The 18442-nt window shown below is 46.8% G+C and overlaps 2 protein-coding genes across 6 annotated transcripts in view; both read right to left on the bottom strand.

Moving 5' to 3' along the window:
• ARSG (arylsulfatase G) overlaps positions 1 to 477 on the bottom strand; it is a 96979-nt gene extending 96502 nt beyond the window's left edge. The window contains exon 1 of the mRNA XM_044247567.1: positions 403 to 477. The gene's annotated coding sequence lies outside the window, so the exon portion shown is untranslated. The remainder of the gene's footprint in view (positions 1 to 402) is intronic.
• Positions 478 to 6956: 6479 nt separating this feature from the next.
• On the bottom strand, positions 6957 to 16156 carry AMZ2 (archaelysin family metallopeptidase 2). 5 transcript variants are annotated; one of them, XM_044247576.1, is made up of 9 exons: positions 16059 to 16156; positions 15573 to 15666; positions 15153 to 15242; positions 14341 to 14602; positions 13826 to 13999; positions 13578 to 13706; positions 10297 to 10460; positions 8975 to 9151; positions 6957 to 8037 (listed from the first exon to the last, which is right to left on the bottom strand). In XM_044247576.1, exons 4-9 carry the CDS (start codon positions 14600 to 14602, stop codon positions 7882 to 7884), a joined length of 1062 nt encoding a protein of 353 aa, XP_044103511.1. In that variant the 5' UTR covers positions 15153 to 15242; positions 15573 to 15666; positions 16059 to 16156; the 3' UTR covers positions 6957 to 7881. The 5 variants fall into 5 exon arrangements, with proteins under 5 accessions (XP_044103511.1, XP_044103509.1, XP_044103510.1 ...); XM_044247574.1 differs by having other exon boundaries at positions 14320 to 14602; positions 16034 to 16143; XM_044247575.1 differs by lacking the exon at positions 16059 to 16156 and adding an exon at positions 15833 to 16001 and having other exon boundaries at positions 14320 to 14602.
• Between the last annotated feature and the right edge of the window lie 2286 nt (positions 16157 to 18442).

The raw sequence follows: 18442 nt of genomic DNA on the forward strand, positions 1-18442 counted from the left end.
ATATGAGCAAATTACTTTAACACCCCCTTGGAAAACACTGAGGTCTCCGTTCGCCAACTGTGGCCTCTCCGTTTTTCAAATATTCCATGGGAATGAAGTACAGTTTAAGACCCAAAGATTTGGTGAATAAACAGAAATTTAAAAAAAAAAAAAAAAAGATCCATAACTTGAACTTACTTCATCAATGTGAAGATTACCACTTCTTTTTATGGCCAGTCATTACCAGAAGTATTTCAACACCGAAGATAGAGAATGACATTCAAAAATGTGTTTCCTGTTGCTTTCAATTACTTAGAAATATGTGACTGTAGTGTCTTTAATTTAAACCACTATTTATTATTAAGTTATTCTAGGATGATTAATCAAAAGAAATAAAATCTGAGACCTAAGCATCATTTTTACCTCCTTTTTGCAGTCCTTTCAATGCCTCAAAGAATACTTCTTATCTTGTAAAGTCACTCTCGTAAGAGGGTCAGGTTGTAATGATTCTTCGGTTTGGTCAAAGGCCACCTGTGCTGTTTGAAGGGGAAGAAGATAATCGCCTTAGCTTTTGAAAATAATCTGTTTTATCACCTAAGAATACTTGAGGATCTCCTTTGATTGGAATTATATTTCAGTGAATTGTTAAAGAATTTCTGATTTTTTTTTCTTTTTGTAACCGCTAACTGTTGAAGCATTTCTGTATTTCACATGGGGTAGCAGAAACGTGTGTTTTTACCATCATGAGTTAACAAGTTGCAATTTACATCTTATATAAACCTTGATTGCTCTAGTTGCCAGTTATTAGGTAACTGCTCACTGTTGGTTGGGTTTTTTTGTTGTTTGTTTTTGGAATTACACTACATGTTTAAGTATTTCTCATTTTCTCATTTTTCTGTAAAGAGGGCAAGTGTGGCTACTTACTTACACGTACTGAATCTCACTCTCCAGGTGATGGTCGCTCACTGCTCCATCTTTTACTCATCTTTACTGTTAATTTATGACAACTCAGGGGGAAAAAAATGTAACAAGCCTAGTTTGGTTACAGGTACACACAAGCTTGAATATTTCTCTGCACTGAAATGAAAGTGGCATAGCTCATCACCACCTGCTACATTTTATATAGTATTTTATCAGCCATAAAAATAGGACAATCTGGAAAACTCTCGGGGGCGGAGGAGAAAATGACAAAGTGTCTGTTGCAGACACACCTAAATCAAGGTGGATGTAGCAAATCTGTCACTGCTTGAGAAGGACTTTGAGCTTGTGGCAGTCTTGCAAACTTACATGACTTCAGCACTTTACAACATTTTTTACTATGAATGTTCAATACAATTTAATATTTATAACTGATTTCTGAGCAACCGGCTCTAAGTCCGTTCTGTTAACTGCATGAAAAAAAAAATGTATGCCAATTTAAGTATGTCAATAATCAGGTTTTAAATGTTTGGAAGAAAATTAAAACAGGATTGCTGATTTGTTCTGTATTTGTGACATTCTGGTACTTCTAGATTTGCAATAAATGTATGGCTTTTTTTAATTAAAAGACTGATTAGTTTTTTTGTATAGGTTCTGGCATTCATTGTTGGATCCAACTGAAATTATAAAAGCTCAAGGAAGATTCACTTCAAATAATTTTTTTTCACGTTTCTGCAAGATCTTTTACCTCTACAGGAGACACACAAACATTTCCAAGAGGTGTTTGTTGAACTTGATTATTTCTTAATGAAAAATATATGAATGAAATGAGATCGTGATCACTGTAGAGTAATAGCTAAGCCTATCAAAAGTAATAAATAGTGGAGATTATCTATATCCAGTTACAGACTAGTCCTAAGAGCTACTCCACCTCTAAGTGAACAGCATACTCTCCACGCCAGGGGTCAGCAGACTTGTTCAGGAAAGGTCCAGATTGTAAATATTTAAGGCCTTGTGGGCCATTTGGGTTCTGTCACAATGAGTCAGCCCAACGGCCACAGTGTGAAAGCAGCCAAAGACAATATATAAAGTCACGAGCATGGCTGCTTCAATAAAAATTTATTGATGGATACTGAAATTTGAATTTCATCACAAAATATTTTTTTGATCTTTTTTCAACCACATAAAAGTGTTACCAAAAAACCAACCAAACAAAAATGCCTGATTAGCTTAGGGTCTGGAAAGAAAAACAGGCAGTGGGCTGGATTTGGCCTGTGACCTACAGTTTCTAACCCCTGCCCCACGCAAAAGTGATCCCGGAAGGCTCAGGCCCACCAGGGGCACCTCTCTGGAAAGGAACGTCTTGGTAGGAAAGGATCATTGTAGTCAGAGTGGCTTTTGGCTCATAAGTGCCAGAGATAGGAAAGATCAAACAGCTGATGGCACGTTAATTATATTTCATTTCCTGGGATTAAAGAGATTCTACTCCGACCTTGTTGATTTAATAATGTTTCAGGCTAAGCGAAGACTACTTCTCTCCTCAAAAGTAGAATTATTCCAGTGGTAAAAATGAGTTAAGATCATGTGCTCTTTTAACACAAATGCACCCTTCATGGATACAGTGTTTCCAAACCTTTTAACAAAGTTACCAGTTATGTCCTCCCCTGCTGTGAAATGTAGCTTTTGTACATTTCTTTGCCTGTCCTGCAGCTTAATACCTGGTGAAAAAATAGAAAATAGATGCCGAGCCAGGGTTCCCATGGCCTAGTTACCCATTCAAGTCTCCTAGACGTATTTATAACACTTAGATTTCCATACTCTTTCTCAAAAATATTTGAAATAAGAAATAATCATGTATGCTTATTTTAAAAAGCTCCCAAGTATCAGGCTCACTAACAGGGATTTGAAGTTCAGAGAACATTGCCTAAACGTTATGATCTTTATTTAAAGACCAATTTAAAGACAATTCAGGGGAAAAAAAGGCAATTCAGACTTGTTATGTGCTAAAAGGTTAATCCTATAAGTATACGTAAGTATATGGAGCTTTGAGAAAAGAGAAGCTGGACTTGCTTTCCAATTTGTCTCTGATATAGATGTTAATCAGAGAGCTGCAATGTCCCAACAGTTGGGCCAGCCACTGTATAAGCAAGGAAACTAGCTCCCCCTGGTGTTCGGCTTCTGTAAGGACTCCTGGGGGTGCAGAAGAAGAAAAGAGACAAGTTCCAGAACGCACAAGACTGCTTTTCATGGAAGAAAACCTCTCCCATCCAAATCAAAATTACTTCAGTGATTACGGATTCCCTAGAGGGAAAACTGGCCAGAAAAAGTGGTATTCCAGAACATTTTATCTACAAACGCATTTTAAATAGAGCTCAGCAAGTATTATGGAGAGAAAATACACATTGTGGCCATGTATTTATATTAGACACCTTTCCACCAACTCAAGAAAAAGCATGGCAACTGTACTGACAGCAATCTACTCCCCTGGAATTCAAGCAAAACTGTAAGCCCCTTTTCTATACTGACACCTCCTGGTCTAAGATCCGACTGTGCCCCTGAGCTCCAGACTCACACATGCCATTGTCACAGCACCTGGTGCCAACCAGGCATTTCCAACGTCACGTGTCCTCAGCAGAACTCTTGACCCTCCTTCCCAAACCTGTTCCTCCACAAATCCTATTGGCTTTACTTTCTAAATATATCCAGAACCTGCTTTTGCCAATTCTACCAGTAACCCTGATCCAAGCCAGGATCATCCTAGCCGGATTGGGGCAATCATCTTCTAGCTGGTTTGCCCAATTCTGCTATTGCTTTAATTTTCCAGACAGAAGCCTTAACGACAATCCTCTGAAGGCACAATCAAATCAGTCACAACCTCATTTAAAACCTAAAACCCCTAACTAACAATGAGTTCTTCAGGAACTGCTTGCTCTTATCTCCTTCCCTGCTCTAACCGCACCGGCCTTCTTGTCCTTGAGAATAGAAACCTCATGCCTTAGCATCTGTAGTTCCCTTCCCCTGGTCTGCCCTTCCTTTTGACATGTACATGATGTGACCCTTCAATTTGGTCTCCTCCAAACCTTCCTGGGGAGACATTCCTGACTATCCTATCCAAGACAGTACTTGTTTCCGCCCTTTACCCTGAAAAAAAAGTTCTACAAGTATTTGCTTTTCACTCATTAACCAGGCCTCATCCATCTGCACCTTAAGATAGTGGGGGTCTTTTTCTGTTATTGTTGTTTACTGCTACCTCCCAAGGCTTTGAGCAGGGCCTGGCACGGAGTAGGTGGTGCTCCAAAAATATCATTCAATGAATGAATGAGTTTATTTCTCTTTGGCTTTTTCAAGAGGAAAGGACATGGTATCAATTTACATTTACAGCTCAAGACAGTCTGGCGCTGCTAGAGAGCGGCTGGGTAGCTCCAAGACACTGAAGGCTGTGATCCAAGCCCACCGGCCCAACAGCTCTGAGGCTGGGCATCTCAGGGCCCGGCAGGAATGCTGTATGAACCAGTCAGCGGTAAGGAAGAAAACATAGATCCATCGCAGACTAAACAAATAGCGGGAAGAAATTACTCCGGAGGGTAGGTGTGCAGATGGAGGGCCCAGTTTTAACATATTGCTGGAGCAGATTTTGTTTCAAGGTAACCTATTTTCCAGCAGACTTTTTGTTAATGATGCTTTTTTTTTTAATGCCTCCATGGAGAGCAAGTGCTTTTCTGGATATTGGGTCTCTTTTTCGTGCTACGGTAGAGTCCATGGATTGATTTCTCTGATTTTGAGCAAACCCAGATGGCTCCACTTGAATAGAAAAGAGGTTGAAAGTTTAATCTTATAACCACTTCTATAAACAGTCCGGGGGGGGGGCGGGGGCGGGGAAACTGTTAGTTTTCTGGCTCATGGTATGTTACTTCTTATGAGGTCATGCAGCAGAGGGAAAACAAAGCAGAATTCGTAATTAGGGAGACTTCGACCGGGTCCATCTTTGCGTTGGTGCTGCTGAGAACAAGTGTACTTCGCTACTGCAGGCCTGTGTCTCCGCGTGTGAAATGAACTGAGCAGGATCCACATTATTCACACTCTACAATCGTGCATTCCAAAAGTGAAAACGCATTTAGAGGGCGGACCAGGCCCTTGGCAATGGGAGACAGTGTAAACAAACTAACAAAAAACCAAACAAATCCCAGCAATAAGGAAGTAAAAGCAAGGTCTAAAAGCCAATCGAATCCTTCCAGCGTTCACACCCTCTGGGCTTCAAGGGCAGGCGCGCCAACCCTTTTCCTCCAAAGAGCCTTTCCGCAATTCCGCTTCCGAGGGGCGCCCTCCCGAGTGCAGCCAGAGACGGTACTAACGTAGAGTTTCGGTCCGGGACCGTCGCCGGAGCCACGCGGAGCCCCGGAGCCCTCGCCTACCGCCTTGGGCGCTGAGATGCGCTCTCAGGGTCAAGTGCACGCCTGAGTTCGAACACTCGGGATGAGAGGACCATGTAAACTCTGTTTCTACATGGACTCAAGGTTGAAATGATAGTATTTTGGAGGTATTGGAGTAAATGTGTCAGTAAAATGTGAGACTAAGCCTGCTCTCCTGTGCCCTGGCCACACGAGCTCCCGCGGCCACCAGAAGCCATCCAGCTGCCACCAGCGGCCCGCGCTCTCCCCGTAGTGGACGGCGCCGCTCTAGCTTAGGGGCCCGGTCCGCGGAAGGGGCTCCGCCGCGCCCCCGAAAGCCAGCGCAGCGCAGCGCACACGCGCCCCGAGCCCGCCCGCACTCACTGCTCCGCCGCCCGCCGCGCCGATCTGCCGGGCTCCCCGCGGCTTCCGCGCCCCCTCGCTGTGGAGGCTGCACTGTGGGCCGGGGGCGCGCGGGCACAGCCGGGGGCGCGGGCCGGGGACGCGCCGCGCGCTCGCTCGCGGCGGGGCGGGGCGTGGTGCAGCGCTGCAGGCACAGGAGGACCGAGCCCCCAGCAGTGGAGCGGGGGTGGGGGGGTGGAGGGGTGGACGGCGCTGGCTGCCCGCAGCACCCCGACCCTCGGGTGCAGAATGCACATACCCTTGATGGCGTGGGGGTGGGGGTGGCTCAGGGCTGCAGGGGGCGAGCCGGGGAAGGCCATGTTCTTCAGTCCGGCCGTTGCCTGTTACAAGGCTTGGTGGACTAAAATGTTGCCGCTTAATCCTTCTCCGGACCAAAGGGAGAGGACTAACTCCATCGGCGCGACGCGAACATTTCCGATTCGCTTGTTTCTAGAACGGTGTGTAGACCATGGAAAACTACTAGTTCTCTTCCCTGTTTGTTCACCCAGCATTTGCAAAGCAAGCTCTGCGTGGATTTCCGTTTGTTACTGAGTGAAAATAATTTCTCAAAACAAGGTTTCCCTAGAGTACATAAAATGTAGTTGCAGTAAACAAATTATAGTTTTTAAATTTAACCCTAAGAAATTGTCCGAAAGTAAATACAAGGCAATATTATACACTTGATGATTGCTGAATAAATGCCCATTACATTAAACTTAACATCTGTCCAACTTTTAACAGGACTCTTAGGATTTGATTCTTTAAATAGAAGACATTTTCCTGGTCTCTCCGTGCAGAGTTGGTACAAATGGGCTCTATGTCTTGTCGGAACAACCGCGCCCCCCAATTTACACACGCAGCCAAATCTGAATGTGTAGGTTTGTAACTCATGCTGACCTATAGGGCCAAACCTGTGCTTACCTTGTGGGAAAACAGAAGAAAACTGAACACAGGGCCAATAACAGTACGAGGAAATAAAACTTGTAACAGAATCCATAAAAGTCCATGCTCCCTTGGGTTCTCTTTTCATATTAGAACCACCAAGTGTTTGCCCTCCAATGAGTCTGAACGTAAATGACCTTAAGAGGTCTCATCAAGGAAGAATGAATGTCATAAGGAAAAGCATGTTCAGTTAGAATATGTGCTTTCGATCACACTGCATAAATAAAGTTAACGTGGAAAGAATTTAGGTTCCAAACTTCAAAATTTAAAACTACCTGTAAGTTTTACCCTCCGGGTGAAGATGGGAACGTGGAAAAGGCAATCTGCTCACCAGCGTTCAAATGATCTGATCTAATTTCTAAAGGCGTAAGATACATTGCTCTCGTAAAGGTGAATCTTCAAGCCTGTGATTTTCAACCTGTTCCCCCACAGTGGAAATCCAGCCGATGTTCACAGCCTGACAGGCCAACACAGGCATTCCTGCCACACCGACAGGACACCCCATCACACTCTCCGTCCTCCTCAAGGGAACACTGCACAATGCAAAGTGAGAGTGATACTATTGCAGGAATAAACCTAACACCTGCTCAAAGCCTATAGGAAAAGGGCAACACTCACAAACATAAGGTCCATCGTAACAAATTATGAGCAAGACCCTTCACAAATACTGTTTGTTGTACAAGTCCTGTTAGTTTCACTTGTAAATATGGTTGAGAGGAGGTCACATTTTATAAGCTGCCAAACCCCAAGTGAACTATCGCTTCTTTCAGGCTCAAGGGACAACCAGCGAATAAAGGGAAAGCAGGCAGGCCCACTGGAAAGTTCGGTCCACAGACGAGAGATGTACGTGGAGTAGGTGACTTGCCTGGGTCTATGGGAGGCAGCGCACTCCTTCTAAGAAATGAATCAAAAATTACCCCCTGGAAATTACATTCCTTGGATATCCTTTCTTGGGATATATACAGTGATTTTTGTATTTACTTACTTATCTGTTAGTCCTAGCTCCCTTGTGAGATATAAACGTATTTCAAGGACGGAAATGATGAGCTCACTACCACGACCAGGCTGAGGGTTTATAGTTGTCGGCATCCCAAGTAAGCCTCATTTCAAAGTTCAGATGCTTTAAAGAAGGTTCCATTCTGTTACTTGACACAGGGCAGAGTCAGTAAGCAGTTTGTTCTAAGGAAGTACGGCATCCAAGGGAAAGCATAATGCGCAAAGGTTTACGGGAATTACTCCTAGGCGAAGGTCCTTATTTCTGGACAACAGCAAGGCATCTTATTATCCACTCCTTCCATTCCTTAAAGGCTTCCACAGGTTTTGGCAAAGTCACATGATCCTCCCGACTGTGCTCCCTGCTGACTCCAGGGCTGTCGGCGGATTCATCGTCAATCCACCTCACCAGCGCCTTGAGAAACAAAATCCAGATCCACACGTTCATAAATCAGAGCAAAATAGTTTGAGGCAGTTGAAACATGCTGACTTCTAAATCACATTATCTCAATCAGTGGCTCCTATTAGCCCCGTAAGATGTTCCGTCTGATAAAGACATTTGTGAGTGTGGAACACACACCGCGTGAAGGAGCAGTGGCCAAAAATACACAAACTACGACTACAGATGGCGGTCAGAAGTGTGCGCGGGAGAAGAGATGAAAGAGAAACACGCATCCTCACGGGTTTTTCTGGATGGGAGGATTATGCTTTTCTCAACGTGCCGAATGTTCCCCAGGGCACTGGGCAAGTGCTTTCGAGCTGATGTGCAAGTGGTCCCCGTGTGAGTGTGCACAAAGGTATAGGCAGACACACGTACGTAAAGATCGCTGCGTGAGCAGTCACACCCACGAGGAGGCATGTGATGGGTACGGATGCATTTGTGGGTTGGCCTGGATGCGCGGACGTGCACACACGCACCGAGATTACGTACTCCCCCTCTTCCTCCTTCAAGAAACTCATCCTTTCCTGTGCGTGAACAGCATACCCCTGTCTCATGGGTGGGAAGATAAAGCATCTCCACATATACTCATGGTTTAAAAAAAATGAACTCTGCCACGCACATCAGCATTCAGCCTGTTCTTCCAAGTCAAGTTCTCTGGCACTTAGCGAAGGGGGCTAGATACTCCCCCACGGTTTCTCACTGAGCCGCAAGTGCAAGGCGCTCAGAGGCAAGGCAGTTTTAAGAGGAGATTTCTTTGTGTGTTTTTCTTTTTTTCAAACCACAGCTTCCTGCTTATCTTTGCACTAATTTCCTCTGATAAATTATAGCTCCGCAAAAGGGCCTAATAGAAAATGGCAGTTTGCTAGTTAGATAACCACTTCCCTCCTTCCTTTTCTTCCCCCTCGTTTACCTGGTATCTGTCTATGATGTTGAAGCCCACAGCACACTGCAGCTTGCGTAAACAGATGGGGCAAAGGTTGAGGGGGCGCCGGTCAGCTTCCTCCAAGTGGTTGGAGCCTTGCATGAGGCATGCAAGCCACTGGCAGTGCCGGAGTCCAAATATGTGTCCAATCTCATGGGTTAAAGTCTGCAAGACACGCACAGCAAGGCCTGGCAGCGCCACCCTCAGCACAGAGTTACACCTGCCTTCTTTTCCTTCCTTTCCAAAGAAGCGAAGTTAGAGAGATCAACTCCCTTCCTGTCCTCACCAAAACTTCATGGGCCCAAAGACTTAATCCTTCATTTCCCTAAGTGTCTTACCGCCTTCCTCCCTACACTTCATTACTTCCCCTGGAGCAGGGTTTCTCAGCCTTGATACAGCTGACGTGCTGGGTGGGATCATTCTTTGCATAAGCACAATGGGGACGAGAGAAGGACGCAGCTGTCCCATGCATTACAGGATGCTTAGCTCCGCCCCCAGCCTCTACCCACTGGACACTGGTAACCCCCACTGTCCAACTGCAACAACCGGAAATGTCTCTAGACACCGCCAGAAGTCCCCGGGTGGGAAAACTCACCCCTGGGTTACAGCCGCTGCAGTAGACCAGTGGGACGCTTGTTACCCATTTAGATTCTGGGACCCTTCCCCCACAGATGCTGAGTCAGCAGGTTAGGGAGGAAGGGCGCTCAATCTGCACCAGCGGAGGCTGACATGGAAAACACTATAGCCCTCAGTGTCTAAGCACAACTTCCCAGCTGCAGGAAAAGCCTATGTTTCTGGCTACGGAGATGGTGGGGGAGGGAACCAGGAGGCGGCTTTCTGAAGAGCAGGGCTTGGGTCAGGAGCTGTCAGTAGAACTAACAGCGGGAGAAGGTTGCTTTGGGCCAAAAGAAAGCCGTTCTCACGATGCCTGAGAGCAGCGGCCTCCAAGAACAGCCTGACTGGGTGGCCACCACAGCCTCAAAGAGTCGGTTACCGTACTCATAGCAGAATTCTGCAATGAAGCTAGTGGCGAGGATGTGCAGACAGCCAAGGCTGCGCGTCACCAACAGGACAAAAAGCCAGCATGGATACTGTAAATCTCAGTATTAAGGTATCCATTTTAATTATTTTATTGACAACGTCAAACAATATCCATCAAAAGTATGCAAGCTGATATAAACTCATTTATAATTAGGACCTGAAGGACTGTTTATACACAATTTAGACAATTAAGAGCTTTTTAAAAAATACTGTTGGTTGTTTTTTTTTGTTGTTGTTGTTTTTGTTTTGTTTTTTGGTAAATGACTCACCTTACAGGAACGAAGCAGCAAAATACTGGTCACTTCGGGGATGTAATAGTTATCAAAAATGGAATAGTCACTTGAAGATACTCTCTGTAGCTTGTTCACTTTGCCTTCATAGTGTGAGCTATAAAAATCACTGCCGTACCTGGCAAAGCTGAATATCCCCACACCTAGAAGAGGAGGACAAGCAACAACAGAATGGGAGTAAGATTCCTGGATGAAAAACCAACAAAGAGAGCCCATTTGGGCATCTCGTCCCAGGGTACAAATCTGTGCGACTGCGTTCACAGCCTAATATGCTTACAGTTTGCCAAGACAAAGGAGAACTTTTGCCCCAGATTTCCCTATCTAGCTCTTCTGCCACATTGCCACATTGCCCTGCCCTGTAAGATTCAATGGTCTTGAGATCAAATTCTTGAGAAATGGAAAATTCCAGAATTTTTTCCCCTCTAAGATTAGTCTTTTTTCTCAAAGAGTAGTCCAAATCAAGGACTCCAAGAGGAGCAAGGAAAAATGGTGACACACACACACCACACAGCCATAACTTCACTCTTTAGGAGCACAACAACGAGATCTCTAGGTCCTACAGGTCAGCGAGGGTCCCTGCACTGCCCTGAGGCTTGGAGACCATGGTGGAGACCGTGCCCTCACACAGAACCTCCTCCCACCTCCCCCTTCTCACTCAGAGCGGGACTCTATGTGGCTGCCGTCATGTGACCAGAATAAACACTCCTGTAATGACTTCCTGTCACACGGAAGCTTCTGCGCACATAGAGGACAGGGTTTGCTGCACAACGCATTCTAAAGGGCATGGTTTTATAAGGTGACTTGTTTACGTTATCACTTTTATTTATGCCTCTTTCCGTTGTGATTTAAAATAAGGCATTTTAGAAAAAGGCTTCTTTTTTGTTGTTAAAGAAATGAATTCGTAGTAAGTTTGTCCAATCCAACTTGATCCAAAGAGAATGCTCCTCACCCCACCCCTCCAAGTGTCGCCTGATATTTGATATTTAGAGGGAAAGAGAGAGAACATTCTGAAAGTTAAGGAAAACCCAAGTCTCCTCCTGTCACAGTTGACCTCCTCTATCCTCTAGACAACCAAGTGTGGGCATATTTCACTATAATATCTTTAGCAAGAACATTTTCTCCTTCTAATAAACTTACGGATGTAAGATTATTTTCTTTGGTAATTAAGAATTTCTCCATTTTGAAAACCCCCATCTTTGTAAACTTGGAGAGTACAGTCACTTATAGTAAGATACTATCTCACTGCCCAACAGATCAGCACTGCTAGCTTACACCTTCTTTCAGGCCATGCACTATTTAAAAAACTTACTAAAAGGGGCACCTGGGTAACTCAGTGGGTTAAAGCCTCTGCCTTTAGCTCGGGTCATGATCTCAGGGTCCTGGGATAGAGCCCCTGCATTGGGCTCTCTGCTCAGTGGGGAGCCTGTTTCCTTCTCTCTCTCTGTCTACCTGTCAAATAAATAAATAAAATAATAAAATCTTAAAAAAAAAAAGAAAGAAAGAAAGAAAGAAAGAAACTTACTAAAAAAAAGGAGGGGAGGGCCTTAAAGTAGAAACATCTTAGGAGAATGCCCCCTGACCACCTCAAACGCTGTTAAGATAAATTAGCTCGCAATGTCTAGGTAAAATTTTTTAACCTTTTTTTATGTTTCCATCACTGTCAGGTTAATTATAAAAGGGGAGAGAAAAATTCAGCTCATAAAAGTTTATTTCTGATGGGGGTACCTGGGTGGCTCAGTCAGTTAAGCATCTAAACCCTGGGTTCAGGTCATCTCAGGGTCCTGGGATGGAGTCCCGGACTCTCCCCAGTCCCCAGGTGGAGCTCCCTGCTGAGTGGGGAGTCTGCGTCTCTCTCTCTCCCTCTCCCCCCATCTTGAGCTCTTCCTAATAAATAAATAAAATCTTCTTTTTTAAAAAAAAAGTTTATTTCTGAAAGAAAGATAGCTCTTAAAAAATCAGAAAGACAGCAGTGGCCAGAGTCTCCAAGAGAGGTTGGGGACACTCTAGGAATGTAAATGGAGAAGTCACCAATGAAGGAGCAGGGGGAGAAGCGACTCCGTGGTGCCCTGGGCTCCCACCTCTAATGAATGTGTCAGAAAAGGAAATGCCTAATAGAAAAAAAACATTTGTTAAAGAAAGGGCCCACCCCCAACAAGTCCCAAGGCTGATGTGACACCTGGACAGTCAAACTGGTACTCTGAAAGCACAATCCTGGGTACCTACTCCCCAGCCCCAGAGTGCTAATGGACCACCACTGCCCTCAGTGCACTGGACTCCCCTTCAAACCTGTCAGATCCTAGCGGACGAGGGTAGAGAAATTACAGCACAAACAGATAGATGGAGAGAAAAGGAGTGGGAGAAGGCAAAAAGAATGAAATACAGTAAGGCAAAAATGGGATCCTTTCTACCCATAATGGGATCCTTTCTACCCAGAAAAGGATACCTCCAGATCCTTTTCTACCCTCAGTATTACAGTGCAGAATACCCAGTGAGTCAAGTTTACAGTATTCTCAAATCGAACACTGAAGTTGACTTTACGGAAGTAAAATAAGGTCACGAGTCACAGAGTAAGAACGTGCCCACTTGTAAATCAGCCTCTTGTCACTCTAGCTATGCAAGAGATCTACAAAAAGAACTGAAAAGCAGCAGGATTTTCACTTGTGTTAACGACAGTACAAACATCCTTAACATGTTTAATTCACCTCGTCCCTGAATTACTGACATTTACCATCTGTTGTGCAGAATATCTATATGGATGCTAGGTGTATATATACACTTTTTATGTATGAGCACAGGTAAACTATCCCAAAAGGACTCTAAAATAGGTATCACTGAGATGCCTGGGTGGCTCAGTCAGTTAAGCCGCTGCCTTCGGCTCAGGTCGTGATCCCAGGGTCCTGGGATCGAGTCCCACAACAGGCTCCTTCCTCGGCACGGAACCTGCTTCTCTCTCTGCCTCTGCCTGCCAGTCTGCCTGCTTGTGCACTCTCTCTCTCTGACAAATAAATAAATAAAATCTTTTAAAAAGTAAAAAATAAAATAGGTATCATTGGCCTCAAGGTCATGGAGGTAGTGCATGGCTTATGGATCATCAGAATCCAACCACAGCATACTACTTCCTGAGCATAGCACCGTACACCAGAAATAACATAGTCCAAAGTATTAAAACGATAATTGGTTGGACTTTCTTCCCTTTATCAACAGGTTCAAATAACTCTCAAGGTGAAGAAACTTCTACCAAAAATGTCAAAAAGGAATACCATCTGTCAAAGAGGCCTGTCCAAAGACAAAATTCCAGGAGTCTCGTGGGTAAAGATCAATCATTGTTATTCCCACAATACAGAAGGCATCTCTAGGTTTCTTCCTTTTTAAGAACCTCAGAATATGCCCTATTTGGGAAAAAAAAAAAAAAAAGTCCATATGAGATATGCATATATATATATATCCATCCGTACATATATCTAATAGCTCCTTTCCTCAATTCAAATTGTAAAGTTGTTTAATTCACCTGCATGAATTTGTAGGTTTTGTGTGTTATCATTGACTCTAAAGGAACACCTCGTGACAGAGACAGGAACCGGTTCTAGGAGTTTTACTGTCAAGCCATAAAAAAATGCTTCACAGTAACCTTTCAGCCACTTAATATATTCTTCACTGATAATTCTGGTGTTTCCCAGAGACCCTAGAAGACAGAAAAAATGCAAGACAGACCTGAGGATGATTAAACATTCAGTCTCTCAGTCTGTAATCAGAAATCTGAAGTTAGAAGCAAACTAACTCTAGATTTTCAATAAACCTTTATCACTCGTTGATGTGAACATGAATTACAAAGAAACGAAATGTCCCTTTTTAAGGCGATTTGGGACAAGGGTTCCACCACTGTAATGAATGTCAAAAAATGATCCTAAAACTGCCCACTTGAATGAGACCAGCAGCCCAGGCTATCCCTGGCAGCAGGCCCACTGCAAACCAACCCAAATCCAGCACGTTACCAATGTATACCAATGCACTGTATATAAATACTGCGTTTCTCTGGAGACGGTGCCTTTCTAGAAGGATCACTGAAAAACTCTTCGAAGTCTTGGGGAGCCTCCGGATGGGAGATGATCCAGTCTGATTCTGAATGCAGGGTAATGGGTCCAAACAGATCGTTGTCTGGCTTGAAGGCTTTGTTCAGCAAACGCCGTTCGCCAGCGTCTAACTTCTCATACTGTGACACGAGCGTCGGGTTCTTTGAGATGAGAGCTGTTTTTAGAGTCTGTTCAGAGTGCTGTACTGTTTGCATCTACCAGGAAAACACACGCAATCAGATAGACAATGCATATCCACTTCGGTGACTTGAATCTGCCTATCCTCCACATACATCTCTCATTTCTCCCTACAATGGAAAAACTGTTTTGTTTTTGCTTTTGTTTTTTACTATTAGTTGCACCAAACAACCGGTTTTCTTCCCCATTTCCAATCCATTTCTTGGGGAAGGTAGCTGAAAAGGTGAAAAGAAAAATCGCGAAGTTCATTCCTCCTTCTCTCACGGAACCTGCTTCCGTTACAAAGACCGTAAGAGAATAAAGAGGATGACCCGATTCCCTATTTCCTTCTGTCCCTGGGGTAACAATATTATGAATTGACTCATTAGGGCCGCATGAAAAATACTCATCTTTTCCAAGGTGACTCAAAGATGTTCCAGACCACACAAAAAGAGAACTGATGTAAGTCCTGCCATTTCTGTAACTTAACTGCAGGCTGGTAATAGACCTCGGCCACTGAAGTTTATTGCCTCCAAGTCATGTCACCCTGGGGAGGACATCAGGTGACTAACCAAAAGCCAGACTCACAATGACAGGTTTCTTCCATTCACACCGTGTTCCTCTGTAGAGCTGTCATCCTTCCTTCTGAATGCGTCAAACAGCTGTTCCGCCACGAGCCTTTTTGAGTTAGAAAAGGGAAAAAAAAAAAATTGTGGACTCACTCTCTGGAACCCATCATATTTCCTAATTCTCTAGATTTTTTTTTTTCCAGTTTAATGACTGACAATTGATGGGAAAATTCAAGCTAATGTAATGTCTGTTCGTTCTCGTTGGGCATCAGAAACCTGGGGTTCCAGAGCGAGAGCGAAATTCCCAAACGGAGGTCAGTACTGTCAGAGCTCTGATGTGTGTATAAAATCGTCCTCGGGGCTACCCAACCGGGATGACCTTTCACGTCTCCTACGGGACAAAACAGCAACCAAATGTGCCCTCCTGCAGGCCACCTACCTTTAGGGAGGTAGGCTCCCATCGAAGATTTTGCCTTACAAGGACGGGCATGCCTGGACCTGGCCGGGGAAGTGCTGTGCGGGGTGCCTTCACCCTAATATTACAAAGGCAGTGTGAGAGGTTGGCCACCCTGGGTGGAACCGCGGGAGGCAGGAGAGGATCGCTCATGCGGGCTGGAGGCCTGCAGCGCTAAAACCAGCACATCCTGGGCAAACCTCGACAAGTCGGCCGCCCCCGCTGGTTGCTATAGCAACCCGCACCTTGGCCCGGGGCCCGTGCAACCGCGACCCGGTCCCTGGTTGGGGTGGAGTGGGGATCCCCCGGGGAGTCTCGCTTCGTCTTTCCGCCCGGAGGAAGCCTCCTCTAAGGGCCTCGCTCTCCGGAGACGCCCCCGTCCCCCGCTGTCCTCCCCTGCTTCCGCCGCGGCGGCCCCGCCCAAATCCTCATCCCTCCCCACCGACCGCGACTGTCCCCATCCTCCACAACCAAGCGCCCAGCCCGGGAGGCCACGGCCCGGATCTGACGGCTCCACAACACTGCCCTCACGCCGCCGGCACTGGACACCGCCCGGCTTCCTGCCGCGGCCTCTGCGCGCCCGGGCGTCGCGCCCCGCGCCGGCGCAACGCCACGCCCCATCGCGCCGCGCCGCCGCTCCGTCGCGCCCCGCCCCGTCCCTCCACGCGAGCCCCGCCCCTTCGCGCGAGCCCCGCCCCCGCGGCGCGCGGCGCGCGCCACGCCCCATCGTGCGCGGCTCTCCGGCAGGCTCGGAGCCCTAGTTGTGGGTCCGCCGTCGGGGTCCTGGTCACCGTGAGCGGGGAGCGAGGCGTCGAAGTCAGTCCCCACGGTCCCCTTCCGCCCCCCCCCCGGGGCCGCGCCGGCCTCGCGGGGGGCCGCGGGTTTGAGGAGCGCCCTCGGCGTGACTGATGTCACCAGGCGGCTCCAAAATAAGTCAGCCGCGGCCGCAGCTTGACGTACGGCCCGGGCGCGCGCCCCGGTGCCGTCCCCGCTCGGACTTTCCCTTCCTCGGCGGCGGCGCCTCTGCAGCGGCCTGGGCGCGGCCGCAACCGCGAAGCGCAGGTGGAGCGCGCGCAGGCGGGCGGCGAGGGGGCGGGGGCCCGGCCTGGAGACGCCCGCGGGGTTTCCCTCCGCGCGGGGATGCGTCCCTCTGTGCCTCCAGGGTGCAGAGAAGCCGCAATGCGTGTGTGCGGGAGCGGAGGAGAGAAGTAGGACGGGAGCGGGCGGGCGTTAGGGCTGAGCTAGCTGTGTGGCTTTGGCTAGGCGGGTTACCCTCTCTGGGCCTCTCGGTTCTCCCGTGGAAGATGAGAGGAGCCAGCTCTGACCCCTGGAGCCCCTCAGCACTGGGAAGTTGGGTCTGAAAGCAGAGGACCCCCCACTTCCACCCCCGGCCCACCGCTCGACATCCCGGTGCCCAGCAGACGTTAGGACGGAGTAGTGGGTCAGGCTGGGTCAAGCCACCTCGTACTGCCAAGGACAGATCCCGACCTGATCGCCATCCCCTCTCCCTGCAGGGGTGTGGGCCTCCAGCAGCCCCGCCAGACAAGCCCACCCATCGCTCGTGCCCTCCTTCCTTCCCAGTTCAGGTCATTCTTGCCCCCATGCTCTCCAGACTCCGTTGGCCTCAGCAGCTTCCTACAAAAGAACCCCCGCAAAACCCCGAGTCCGGTGTAAACCTGTTCCTTCACACCACCCGCTTTTCCCCCCAAAGTTCTCTTCCCAAGACCTCAGCCTAAGGGACACTCAACTTTCTTCCCTGAACATCACTTCTTCCCTCCCAGCGGTCACTGAGGAATACTCCCGAGCCCCAGTTCCATTTCCAAGCCATTGTCCTACTATGACCCAGCAGCCTCTATGCTTTTGAAGCTCAGACCCTTTTACCATTCTCTGATTTTTCTTCATCCTAATGGGCCTTCTCACTCCCCAGGAAGGACAGACAACGTGTTTTCTTGACGACTTCAGCCCCGTCTGCTGGTTACCTTTTCCCGCCTTCACCCCTTGTTGTCTCTCCCTAGAGGGCTAATGTGAGAAGTTGTTTTGTCTTTTCAACTCCAGTGATCACCTCAGTCTCTAGTTTGTTTACTCCCCGTGGATCTTGAAATGTCCAAAGTCATTCTTTGACCTCAGTGCCCGTTTCCACCCTTACCTGCACCCAGTCTTCAGTGAAATACATCCATCCATATCATGCCTGGTCCCCAGATTTAAACCGAGAACATCAGTGCATCAGCCTCGCTGTGTCTGAGATGCTTCTTGGCTTTCTGGGATGATTTGCCTTTTGACTGAATGCCTGTCTCCTGACATCCAGAGAATCAGTCCGTGTAGCTCAGGGGCTAGATGATGGTTTGGGCTTGAACCTTGGAAACTGTTGTTCATTAGCATGTGGCCAACATCAATTTTTTTAGCCTTATGCATCTCTTCCTGGTTTGTACAAAGGAGATAAAAGGAGCACAAACCTCCTGTGGTTTTTAGGGATCAAATGAGTTACTTTGGACCTTTTACCTTTTGATCCAGTGGCCTTCTGGCACCCCAAGAAGCTTCATTGAGCTCAGTGTTTAACTCTTCCGTAAAGCGCTCCCTAACCCCACCTCCTGCAACACAAAATTCCCTCCTCTGCAATGATCACTTCCTTGTGCATACTGCTAGGTTTGTCCTTACTGCAATGATCATAACTTATTTCCTCAGTGTCTCCCTAAACTATGAGGTGCTTAAGGGCAAAGACGTTCATTCAAGGTATCTGGAACATAAAAGTTATTCATTGGCTTCTCATTCAACTCATGTATTCATTAACTAGAATTTTTTGTTTTTTCATTTAAACTAAATTCACTTTATGGTTGCCCCCAAGTTTTAGAAGGATA

Source organism: Neovison vison, chromosome 5, assembly GCF_020171115.1.
Source record: "Neovison vison isolate M4711 chromosome 5, ASM_NN_V1, whole genome shotgun sequence".
Classification (NCBI taxonomy): domain Eukaryota; kingdom Metazoa; phylum Chordata; class Mammalia; order Carnivora; family Mustelidae; genus Neogale; species Neogale vison.